Source organism: Halyomorpha halys, unplaced genomic scaffold, assembly GCF_000696795.3.
Source record: "Halyomorpha halys isolate HHAL.00 unplaced genomic scaffold, Hhal_1.1 Scaffold1398.1, whole genome shotgun sequence".
In the NCBI taxonomy this organism is placed as follows: domain Eukaryota; kingdom Metazoa; phylum Arthropoda; class Insecta; order Hemiptera; family Pentatomidae; genus Halyomorpha; species Halyomorpha halys.
The window spans coordinates 17130-30659 of NW_027116368.1; the positions used below are offsets into that span (position 1 = coordinate 17130).

Genomic DNA, 13530 nt, shown 5'->3' on the forward strand with positions numbered 1-13530 from the left:
AAAAAACCTTCCCTCGCTCTCGCTTGTCAGTGTTGCCCACGCAGTGTTGCCATCTCACATTACTTATGACTCGACCTATTGTATATATAGTAGAAATTCACTCTTGTTTTATGTTTTATTATTTTGTTCTTATATGGCATATATCTCTTTTTTGACCGCACCCGGACCATATTCCTTTCATCTTTACACACGGTCAATCAATAATCTTCCATTACTATTTTTTTGTTCTTTTTTGACCGCACCCGGACCATATTCCTTTCATCTTTACACACGGTCAATCAATAATCTTCCAATATATCTCTTTGGTTTGAATTGACAATCCCTTCCTGAATGATTCATTACATATTACAAACAAAAACAAATAGTTGTATATACTTGTTTTAAGGGATCAGATTGGCACTATCTTAGGACAGAATTTGCTTGAGAACTTTTCTGTGTAAAGTTGCTTTATCATTGCTTAATCCCGAGTAATTTATTATTCAAGATAAGCTATGATAATTATATGAGCCCTTGGATATAATTTATCTCAAGTAGTTTTGTTACAGGTTACATTGCTGATATGAGCAATTGATTTTAAACAGGATTAAACTTCCTGAGTAGCATGCAGGGTGACAGTGTTTATTTTGTTTGTAAGGACTGGAATGGAATGTGAAAGAGTTATACCTCGTGACATACTTGATGATTTGTGCAGGTAAATAGTATGTGCAAGATGTGTACAAATAGCAATCTCCATGTAAATTTCATGCCATCAAATTAGTGCAGTATGTTTAAAAATTATTTTTTGAACCAAATATTAAAGTTATAACCTTAGTGTGAAGGTTGAGATTTTTTATGTGGGATGGCTGCAGTATTAAAATCAACCACCATAAATTAATTTAAAACAAGCACCAGTTGTGTTTCAAGAATGCTGAGGTGCTGATACTGTGTGGAAATTGATCTAGCTAGACATAATTTAATTTTTAAAAAAAGTTATCCTCTTTTTAAAATCTGTCCAAGTTATTAATTTATGACAAAAGTGATTTATAACCACCAGTTGTTGAATATAATGATGATTGGTAAAATAAATTATCAAAATTTATTACTGGTTCTCTAGCATCAGTTGTAGAAATCCAGCCCTTTTTTTTTAAATATGTTTCATTGAGTAAAATAGTTAAATTAATTTTGTTTTTCTCAAGCTACATTGGGGGTTAGATATGATGTTGTGAGCTGTTTTATATAGTTGTTAAAGCAGCATTTTGTTGAATGGTTTAGTTAATGCTGGTGAGATATTAACAATTTTTTAATACTATTCATAGTATAAAGTATTTTATAATATCATATTTGAAACTTGCAAGTAAATATTTTCAATTTTTAATAGTCAAACCTGTTTTGATAATACATTCTCTAGACTATTTGCTTTGAGTTTTCTTAATTGTTGTTAACATGACATTATCATTTAATTATACTTCTTTTGTTTATGGAGGAGAGAACTCAAATAATAAAGACTGAAATAAAAATATGATGAAATTTGTATTCATATAAGAAATTACTATAAATGAAAAATTAACTTATTACGACTGGTTTCTTTTAGTGCACAGAATTACTTAGTTTCTATTGGGTGGTTTAATTGTTCTGAGGATTCAGTTACAGTTTTATAGCTGTTATTAGTTGTGTTATTATTAAGACTAACTTAATTTATAAGTTGATAACAATATGCTCTATTTTGCCATATATATACCTTTATTTTGAATTGAAGAAAGCAAAGTTTTTATTTCAGTTTTTGCCTTCAATACAAGTACGATAATCAGTTGAAATTAGTAGTATGGTTTTAGTTAAAATACACTGTAAAAATATATTTTTTTAAATATCTAATTTTCAGCCAAAAAAGTTTAAATAAAAGTTGTTCAACTGAAGATTACTTCTAAAAAGGGTCAGGTCCATTTATAGCTGACTGCCAATAACAGCCTTCTGGTTATGCTCCTGGTAAACGTCAAAAAAAGGCCTAAAAAAATACATTAGTTTGTTTATAATCGTCTACTAAATTTTGTGGTTACTGAATCTGAAAACAGCAAAATTCACAAGATTTGTTTTTCCCTTATAGCTTTAAAAGTACACGAGCTAGCAAAAAATTACTTTTACTTACCTTTTGGTACAGACTAAATTTGCCACCATTTGAGCTTAATCAGAGCTCTGTGAGTAACAACATTTCCTGTACACAGCATTTCATAAATTGGTATTTTTCTTCAGTAAATGAAATTTTATATTATAGTTACTAATTTTGATTTCTGAATGAATTTTTCAATTTTAGCCACTTTTTTAATGCTGCTTGATTTAACTTATTTAAATCCCTTCTTCCTGTTTTAAATAAATGTTTTTAAGGTGATAAAGGACCATAGCCTTATTGGGGTTTAGCTGGGGTCGGGAAGGATGGCCTTATAATATTTTTAGTGTTACACTTGTTGCGATGTTACGCTATAAGTTTTTGTTCAAAAGGTAAGATAACTAAGGCTTCTGTGTAGGGTGAGTGACATCCCTCTCAAAAATAAGTTGTTATCTGATAGACTATTAGAGTAAGTGCATCAGTATTAGTAACCTTTAAAACACACTTTATTCACTTAATGTCATTTATAGAAATAAATTGTTTTAACAGCTCAAACTGATTAACTGCCTTATTAGAAATATAAAGGAATACAATAAATAAAAAGGAAAACAAAACAAATCAATATAGTTAAATTTATAAAGCAGAAAATTTTAAATGGTTTTTATCACTAAAAATAGATATTAAAATTCTTATAGTAGACAGGGTATAGGGCCATTAGTAGACACAAGAAGTTAATAATTTATCAAATCAAAAAAAATGAGTTTGTTTGATTAAATAATTATTATTAATCTGATTTAAACAAAATTTTAATGATGAAAAATAATAATTACATCAATTGAACGATTCTAAATAAAAAACAAATAATATTATGACTAGTAAAATTATCACATAAAAATTTTGATGAATTTGGTTCTTAGTACCTAATCATACATGTTTCCCTTAATTATGAATATGCATTCATACCGTTAAAAGTAAATAAACTAAAGTCAGTCATCTACCAATAAAGAACTTTAGCACTTTTAGGTTTGTTTTCCAAAATTAAAGATTTTTATGGTTTGCAAATGACTTTTTCTACCTTTATTCCATATTTATATACATTCTTTGTCAGGCTCCAAAACAGTCTTAAATTAGATGCAAGCCTTCAGCGGATTGACGGACCTCATCCCACTACTAATTTCCAAACTTTCCACACTAATCTTTCTATTTTCTTTTATCTTGTAAAATAAGAAATAATGAAGTCTGTTTCTTTGTCAAAGTCAACTTTGGAAACAGAGGGAATCTATCTCTTCCGTTTCCTCATGTGATAATGATAGTTTGTCTGATGTTAGAGATTCATGTAATACATCTTTGGTACATCGAATCAGTTTATCCAGGCAGCTTTTGTTCATCAGCCGGAATTATCCCTCTACTATTCTATGTGATTTTTTTTTAACATTATGTCCTTATTTTAGATACGTTTCAATCTATTACAGTATTGGACCTTTCTCAGTATATGAATGTTCAATTTAGGAGCCAGGATCCAGTAGTAGACATGGGTGTTGGATCCAGCTCTGATATGGTACTGATTAAACTTCTGGGATGCTTTTGTCTCTGAATTAGTTAATTTAATCTAGTAAAAGACTTCAAATTATGATTCCTTTATTAGACACAAGTGATAAATAGATTTCTCTACTTAATTTCCTAAATCAACTAATCTAAAAAGTATCAAATTATTGTGAAATAACAAGGTTAAGCTTGGCTATGTCTACTAACCTCCTAAATGAGTTTCTCTGGCTGAATATGTTGGAGAAAGAACTCTGTAGAGTTTGCAAATTTCCTTCCACAAAGCCTTACTTTTGATGGGGATTTTGGTGAGAATTACCCTTAAAAACAACCAGGATCATACCCTTATTAGTATTGTACTAATTAGGAAGTTATTCTCATTTCATGCTCTTATTTTTTATAGTCTAAACTGTTATTGGCTAATAATGGTTCATTGTCTACAAATGGTGCACTTACCCTACTATAATGTAGGACCTCAGATAAAGTGGCTTACACAGAATGTTTTTTAGGATGGGGGTAGGAGGTATAGAAGGTAATTTAATAAGAAAAAAAAAATAATCACCAAATTAGGTTCAAGTTTAAAGGAAAAGCATGAAATGAAATCAAGATCTTTTCACTAATCAAAGTTGATGTAATTTTGTAATTATTATTTTCACTTGTATTTAATTATGTATCAGAAAAATATTGTATAGTGGAAGGAGAAATAGTGAGTTTGTCTCATTTTAATATTGTTGATCACATAATTAAGTTGGTTTTTACAAATTTCTTTTGAAATCCTATTTGATAAGATAATAGGGGATATGTCTTTAGTTTTTCTAAAGAATGATATATTTTGGGTTGACAGCTGGAATCTCGATTCTTGTATAGCTAATCAGATAAAAATGTTTGTGAACCTTTTGCTGTTGCAATTTTCCACAAAGAAACACATTGTTTTGATTATGTTGTACAAAGTGATTCGTCATCAGCTATTAATTTGTTTTCTTTTATTCTTGAATAAATAAGTTACTAAAATTGAATTAATTATTATTTAGTTTATTAGCATATCTTTAACCCTTAATTTGACAAGGATAGATCTGCTAGATGTTTTTAATGTTTGAAATTTTCCAGTCAGATGGATCCTAATTAATAGAGAGATGATTTTTTTTTTTTTAATTTCTTGTACATACAGATTTATAACAAAGTATCGTATATCATATACAGTGCCTTACCAAGTTTTGGAGGTCAAAGAAAGTATACAAAAAAAATGTTCTCTCATTTTACTTTCTTTTTTTTAATTCCTTGTATTAATGAAACAGTTTAAGAGAAAACACGAACCACAAGAAACCCTGATATATTTTTATTTAAAAAAATAAAACATTTATAAAGAAGCCTGGCTCATAACCTGTAGGGTCATCAGCCCTCCAAAATAAATTATTTTTTTTATATACTTGAGTTAATCAATATCCTGGTAAGTTAAAAAAACATCTGTGATTGCCAGACTAGATTGGACACAACACAAAAAATGATAATAATAAAAAATAAACTTTTACATTTATGAAATAATTAATTATTTAAATATGAATTAATTTAATAATTCACCTAGTTAGTGGTTGAATATTGTTTTTGATCATGCATATTATTTCCTGGAATCGAAATTATTGAGTTTCAGTGTGTTTTTGACCATAACTATTTTTTATTTGTTATCTTGATGATAGCAAATTTTCACATTTTCCTTTAAGTGCATTATTATATTGAGAATACTCTATAAATTTGTGTTTAAATAAATGTTTTTTATTGGAAATGTCGGGGAGAAATATAATTCCATCTGGTTTATTCTTTTTTCCATGATTTGTTCTTTAATTTTTCATGTTATAATATAATGTATATTAACAAAAAAAAAATTGTATTTTTTTCTACCTTAAGAAGTGTTATAATCTGAACGACTGTTGTTACATCTTCTAGTTAAATTAATTTTCCATTGTGAGAAACTCTAAAATCATACCTTATTTACTCAATTGAATTGAAATCATGTGATGACATTGAAAATATATATTTATTAATGGATCCGATGATATATTAGCATTCATCATAAACTTAAATTCTGTACTCTTTTTAGTCGCTTCATCATTAATGTTCCTGATGAAGAAAGGAGAGACCTCATCAGAATATGTTTTCAAATAGAATCTGCTCATTGGTTTTATTTGGATTTTTATAGTAAACATTTTCCCACAAAAAAACCATGTGGCATCAAGGAATTCGCCCAACAAATATTCAAGGTATTTTTTGAAATTATTGGTTTATAAATACCACAAACATCTAAATATAAAAATAAAAATTGTTACTATTTTTGAGAGTATTTATATTTTTAACAAATATGAAAATTAGTCATGTAATATTATTAATTTTCTTTGATTCTTTTCATTTTATTTTATTTACTCTAATAATTTACTTCCTACTATGTTTCAAATAATTTATTTTTGTAAGATTACTATAAGCTTACCTAGGTTTGACAAGCTTCTTACAAAATTAGCAAAATTGTCTTTTTTCATATAAATCTCTCACAAAAAATTTGGTAAAGCTGGTACTTTAGTGCTATCAGTTGGGAAGTCAAGAAACTAGTTGTGCAACAGACCTTATTTAAACACTGTTGGTCAATTTTTTTTTTTCTGAAATTGTCTCCAGTAAAATGATGGGTCAGACCTATATTCAGGGTCTAGTTATATTTGGGTTTGATCTAGAAAAATTTGAGTACTACTAAACTTAGAGTTTGTTCAATGACTGTAGCCTGGGGTAAAGCCAGAGTATGGAGTTATTGATGATTATAGAACTGGTTCTGATGGACTGTATAATGGTATAAAAAATATATTTTAACATTATTGAAACTTGTATCGGTTGGACTAGACTATTATATACATTATACTATTGAACTATGACATTTATTGATTGGATTTCTTGATGCTGTGAGATGATTGTTGGATGATGGTACTGCTTCTGATTTTGCTTGCCCATTCTTCTCTCCACCTCCCGGAGGGCCAGCAAATCCCTGGTCTCTTCTACTCCATTTGGTTGATGATCTGATTCAGAGTAGAAAAATAACTTTTGAAAGTAAAGATGGTGGATCATCAAATCCCTTCTCTGGTTTTCTAAGTAATGGGTGTTGGTCAACTTGGCCAACAGAGAGCAGCACTTTAGTTTGCAGTACCTTATATATGATGGATTGAATTTGTTCAGGGGGGGTTCCTTGAACAGGGTTTTTATGTCATTTCTTAAGGGGCCTCTACATGTTGGCCGAGCCATGGCGAACTCAGACATACGCGAGCATGTGGATGGGTGGCTTGGCTTGGTTGGCCTAGGCTCGTTGCCGAGCCGTCGAGAGTCGGTTTTTTGGCCACAGATCAAAGGGGTTCGTGAGAGCGCTCGTGTAGCATCTACATCATAGTTCTTTGCCTAGATGCAACTGAGAGCTGTTAGGAGGTTAAAGGTGTTTGTTGGTACTTTTTATAATAAGTTTTATATTTAATCTTATTTATTTATATTTAATTTCCTTTCATTTTCTTTTTTTGTAATAAAAATAATACAATCCAAGTGCAATGGCTGAAACTACTAGTACGTCCGCCATGCTTGCCTCTCTGAATAACACTGACATGTGGATGGTCCACTCTTTGTTTGGCGAGCATATGTACAAGCCTCCGATCCGTGGCGAGCGGCCAACATGTGGATCCACCTTTAGATTATTTCCATTTCCACATTTGTAATATAGTAGGTTTTCACGATATAACCTCAGGATGCGTCGGATCAGTCAAATCACAGATATAAAATCATTTTAAAATTAGATTTTCCATGAAAAAATCTCTTTCCATAGTCGTATTAGAAACCTCCTTCCAATAGTTTTAAAAAAAAATTTTGTTTTTTAAAGGAAATTTTGTAAGTTTACTTAGTAACTCATTAAGATTTGAATTACCTAGCATAAACAATTTTTTAGTTATTGCTTCCTATTGAACAAAAAAAAAGTGATTCTTAAAAATATATATATATAAATTTTCTCTTTTCTTTAAAGAAACCAACCATTATCTTTATGAACTTTTTTGTTAGTTTTGAGGTCTACTTTAACCTCCCTACTGGTCACTCTTTGTTGTATGTTTCTTTCGACCTTTTGATCATTTAGATAATTTTTTATGAATACTTTTTTTTTGTATAATTTCTTACTTTCTCTGTATATTTATTCTAATTTATGGTCACTTCTTACAATGTTTGTGTCTTGTTTTCATTTAGTCCTGACGAAGCCCTGCTCTGTACATTTATTGACCACCATACGGACTATTTTCCTACAATTATTTTTTTTTAATTTAGATCAGCTGTACCCGAAGAACATGCTTTCTGAAGTCAAATCTTGGTAAAATTTTGTGTTATGACCATCATTTTGTCCTTAATTCTAGTTTGAATTTACAATGTTAGGCACTCTTTTGAAGCAGAATTAAATTTTATTTAATTCATGCACTAGACAGTTTTTGTTTGGAAGCATTGTTTTAGAGTTACAAATTAAAAGTTTAAAAAAGTCTGATGCACTAAATTTTCCCACGAAATATTTCTCCTCCAAACTTCTCGATTTTAATGATACTTAAACCTAACAAAGACAAACATAAACCTGAATCCTATAGACCTATTAGTCTTCTTCCAGTAAGCTCCAAAATTTGTGAAAGATCACAACATTAACGTATTCTTAACATACTGACTGACCAAAACATATTACCTGACCACCAGTATGGATTTTGCTCATTATATTCAAACCAACACTACTGTCAGTCCTGTTGAGAAAGTATAATGGTTCCTGAGCTTTTTCAAACCAGCAGAAATCCGAAATATTCGCCTACCATCTTTCAACTGCACACAGATCTAACTGGCATATAACATGAAGCTAATGTCCAGAAAGTTTTAGACTCTCCTCTTCCAATATCTCTTCCGCCTAAAGGCTATACTCCTACTGAAGTATTAAGACAAATGATGAAAATGCCTAAAAAGAAGGCTCCTGGTTACGACCTTGTTCCTTATACAATGGAAACACTCCACGATTTTAATGATACATAACCTAACATAGACCCGATTCCTACAGACCTATTTGTCTTCTTCCAGTTTGTTCCTCCAAAATTTTTGAAAATTTATCACATGAACATATTCTTAACATACTGACTGACCAAAACATATAAACCGACCACCAATTTGGATTTTGCACTTAACATTCCACAACACAACAACTACACAAGGCCATGGACTTCATCTCCTCTGCTCTTGAACTAAACCAACATGCTTCTGGGGTATCTTTGATGTGACTCAGAAGTTTGATAGGATAGGGTATGGCACCAGGGCCTTCTTTTTAAACTAAAGCCAAATCTCTCAACCATTTACTATTTAGTTCTACAATCATTTCGCCACGACCATTTCTCTTCTGTCTGGCAAAGATCAACAAATTTATCAATCAAACCAATATCTGCAAGAGGCCCTTAAGATTCTATCCTGGCCCAACTTCTGTACTTTATATTCACATGTGACTTACCTACACACAACAACATACTAACTGTGATGTATGCCGATGATGCTTCTATCAATACAAGAAACACAGACGCTTTGTAGGCTGCACTAACATTACAAAATAATCTAGACAACATACAGACCTGGTGTACACAATGGAAAATAAAGATTAACCACAACATGTCATATTTACTCCTCGACATGAAACCTCCAGTTCAAAAACCACTAACAAATACGGTAACTTTGGGACTTATTTATGACTAAAGGGTGACACGGGGCCTACATATCAATTTTCGACTGATACTATCTATATTCCATACTATTTCCACACACAGATGTTTCAAATTAAACCTCAGTTAGAAACTTAACTTTATAATTATTTACTAAAACCCAAATGAACTTATGCCTGCCAAATTTATAGACCAACTAAAAACATAGAAATTCAAAAAATGCAAACCTTCCAATCACAATGTTTAATAATGGTAACAAACTTACCACTCTATGTTTCAAACGAGATCGCTCACACTTACCTCCACATTTTGACTGTAATGAACCATATTCGTATGACTTACAAACTGTTTCACGATAAATTACATGGACATTTCAATAAATTTGTCTGACAGATGGGAACAAATGACATCCCTAAAGTAATTCAGCATAGGCTGAAGCGGAGTTGTATGAGGGACCTCCTACTGTGATCTAATAGTCTACTAGAACGTCATGCTGTCTCACTCATGTCAACCCGTGCCATGATTATGTATTATAGATCATTTGCTGATTGTTGTTATTTACTGGTTCAAATAAGATTTTTAAAGATAAAAAAAAGTCCGAACTTTAATTTAAAATATTATTTTTAGAGTTTCTTCGTAGGTTGCAGGTATTAGTATCCCAATTTTCAAGTTTATACCTAAACTGAAAGTAAGTTAGAACTTATGTAGATGAGCCTGTGAGGGAGAAAGTGTGACTCAGTGCCTCTGAGTGAGTAAAAGTTACACCAGGTTGTATAGTATTTAGATTCAACAGATACTCACGTACTCTCTATTAACACAAAATCCTATAACTTTCATTGAACAATTTTTAATTTAATTCAGCCTTTTCTATGATATAGACGTTCTAAAGTCACTATATTTATAATTACTTGGCAGAATTAGTATAAATCATTGTTCTTACTCAGTTGATGTCGACTATATTTATATGCATCTACTATACTCATGGACACAGATTTTAATGTCCCTTCACTCTTGAAATAAATACATTTTAATTAGAAAGCCCTGTTTAGAAATTATGTAAAAAAATGATTAAAAAATTTAAGTATTTTTTCTATAGCTCTTTCCTATAGAATTAGGAAAATAGTTTTTCCATATTTGTCCCTACAAAATACCAAAAAAATATTACTACCCCTCGTTTTATGCTGTGAACACTTTTTTTTTTTTATGGGGGTGAGGTTATAGGTCTACCATTGTCCATTTATTAATAGGATTTTTATCTTCTTATAAATTATTCAGTTTTATTTTCACTGACCTATTTATGGAATATATATTAAGAGGAAGTATTGTGATCGTGCGCGATTTCGAACTCGAGTTTCCAACGGAAATTAGCTTTTTGAAGTCCCCTGAGTCAAAATAACCATGTTTCACAAATTGGTATGTGTGTGAACAGCCTCGCTAAAAAATGAAAGATCTTACCAAACAAAAATAACATATTTAAAGAGGTTATTTACCTGGATGTGACAGCAACTTTTTTGATAAAATTGACAGACTGTAATTACCACTTTATTCAATCGATTTTTCACATTTTGTTGTAATCGGCCCCAATGATTTTGATTAAACTCAGTATATCAATATACAATCAAGTGATCTTTAATATCAGCTAGGTCTTACCCTCACTGAAAAAGTTTAACAGGGCTAATTGCCGAATGGTAAAAAAATGTTCCTCTGAAGTATCTTTAATGTTTTTATTTGAAATAAATAACCAAGTAATAAACAACAGATGAATACAAAGTAATAAATAATTTTATGAATAACTAAAAGAAAGTATAGAGACTCCGAGTTTGAATCGGAGAAGCCAAGACACCCCGATCTGGTTGATTTCATTCCTACACATACCACTTTGTTTTCTTTTGTTAAATAGTCTTGGCAGAAACTAATTTTACATTCATTATTCCTACCTCAAAAAAGCTTTGAATACGAATTTTTATAGCCAAATAAAAATTTTTTGTTTGAAATTTTTCACTTAGGTCTTTAGATTTTTTTCAAAATCCACAAAAATAGCGATAAATTTTACACAAGTTCACCAATCTATACAAAACCTAAGGAAGGTGGTAAATGAAAGTTGTGTTATGTGCACTCTGCACCAGATTTTTTGAATATACCACACACATGAGTTTTTTATAATTGCTGATTTATGTAGTTTTATTTGATCTAATTACTAATATTTTTATATTTATTGAAATTGTGTTTAAATTTTGGCTTGTTTATTGGTTAATATTAATAATTTAGGCATTGTTTATTTTATTTTATAATTATCAACTTTATTACAAATATGACATTTTCTCGAATCTATATTTGTAAATTAGCTATTATAGGCTAGTTAATCTAAACCCCTCGATCTCCCAATTGAAAGTTAGTACTGGAATGCTGGAAATTGATTTAATATGTTTCATGTCTGAATTACGCCTTATTTGCTAGGTTCCAAATTGTAGGACAGGGTAGTGGAGGGGTAGTAGAAACCCCAAATATTTGGACTTTTCAGTTCCTGAGCTATAACCTCTAAACAGCGCATCCTACTGAAATTTTTATTATATAATTAATTGAATAGCTTTGAATTATACGTTGACTTTGGTCCAGAAATAAAGTCAAAATTGACCCAGAAAAAACAACAATTTTTACCAACAAATTTAATACAGTGACTTTAAAACATCGGTATCATGAAAACATTTGTTCTAAATTAAAAATCATCTGGATAAAAATTGTAAAACATTGAAATATGTATATATTTATTAATATCAGTTTCCAATAAACAACTTCAGTAACGTCCTACTTCTACTTCCCTTCTCTGCTCAAAACAGGCCAGTTGCCTTTGTGAATATGGATATTGTATACAGATCAACCGTCTCTCAAAGTTTAGGGTCTAAGATGTGATCCTTCCCAAAGGTATGAAATCGTATTCTTACTAGTACATCACATCTACAAACAATGTGGTATGCAGTCTCATCATCCTTTCTGCAGATTGGTGGCTTTATCAATCTCATTTTATAGAGATACTTATTCAACTGACAGTATCCTGTATATAAACCTGTCGCCCATCTAAGAGTGCTCCTGTCCATATTGAGAAGTGTGTTACTTATTTTTGGGCAGGATCCCTTTAGGAACAACTTTGACTGCTCTAGTCCTCTGGTGGTCCTCCAAAGTACCTCAGCAATCATTTTGATATGCTTCTTCGCATGGCTGAGACTAATCCCACATATGGGGTTAGGTGTAAAATTTTAGATCCTTTCCTAGCAAGATAGTTCACTCGCTCATTACCTTTAATGCCTTTGTGACCAAGCACCTATTCTGCCCGCACCTTGGTCGTTAAGGAAAGAGAATTTAGGGCAGGGAGGTTAGGCCATCAATTTAGAGCGGGCTACATACCTACCCAATGTATAGATGGCTGTCTGACTATCCGTAAAAATCGTAATTAGCCTATCCCTCGTGCTCTTTTTTATTAAATTCTGGGAACAGACATTAATTGTGAACATCTCAGCCTGAAAGACTGTGGTGTTCCTTCCTTGAGATATGGAGATGCCTTCATTATCTCTGTCCATCCTCCATATTACTGCTCAAGAGCCTTGTTCCATTAAGGATCTGTCAGCATAACAGTTTACCCCATTGCACAGTTTGTGTGGGGTAGTCCCTTCAATCTTAACACTATAATAAGTGTCCCTGTACTTCTTCACCTGAAGATCAGAATGTCAGTAGTCAGTAGCATCCTGTCTTCATTGATCATCCTGAACAAGTTCAAGCTGCCATGTCCTTCATGGATTAGGGATGGGAGTTTGTTCCTAATTTTGCAAGCCTATATGCAGAACTAAGGGCTTGAGCCTCAATTTGTATATGGAGCGGTGTTATATTCAAAAGAACCTACATTGCTGCAGAGGGAGTGGTGCTCATGGCATCAGTCGTCAAAAGGTATGCCATTATCTGAAGTTTTCCAAGCCAAGCTCGAGAGTTGCTGGTCATAGCCTTATGCCATTATACAACAGCAGGGTATAAGACAATGCACCAACCAACCAGGGTCAATCACCATGCACCACAGGAGAGGAGATAGTACACCACCCTGTGGTAGGGATGGGATATCGATATCGATATTTTGTCTCCGATATCCGATATTTTGATATCGATATCCAGTAACCGATAATATCG

The 13530-nt window shown here is 31.6% G+C and overlaps 1 protein-coding gene across 3 annotated transcripts in view; it reads left to right on the plus strand.

The window, feature by feature from the left end:
• Window positions 1–314: 314 nt before the first annotated feature.
• The window catches only part of DCP2 (decapping protein 2), a gene marked incomplete in the record, with an annotated part of 61333 nt that continues 48117 nt past the window's right edge, over window positions 315–13530 (plus strand). The window contains 3 exon segments of one of the 3 annotated variants that reach the window (XM_014434629.3): window positions 315–467; window positions 546–691; window positions 5718–5877. In XM_014434629.3, the coding sequence (XP_014290115.3) occupies window positions 642–691; window positions 5718–5877 (210 nt within the window). 3 annotated transcript variants of the gene reach the window in all.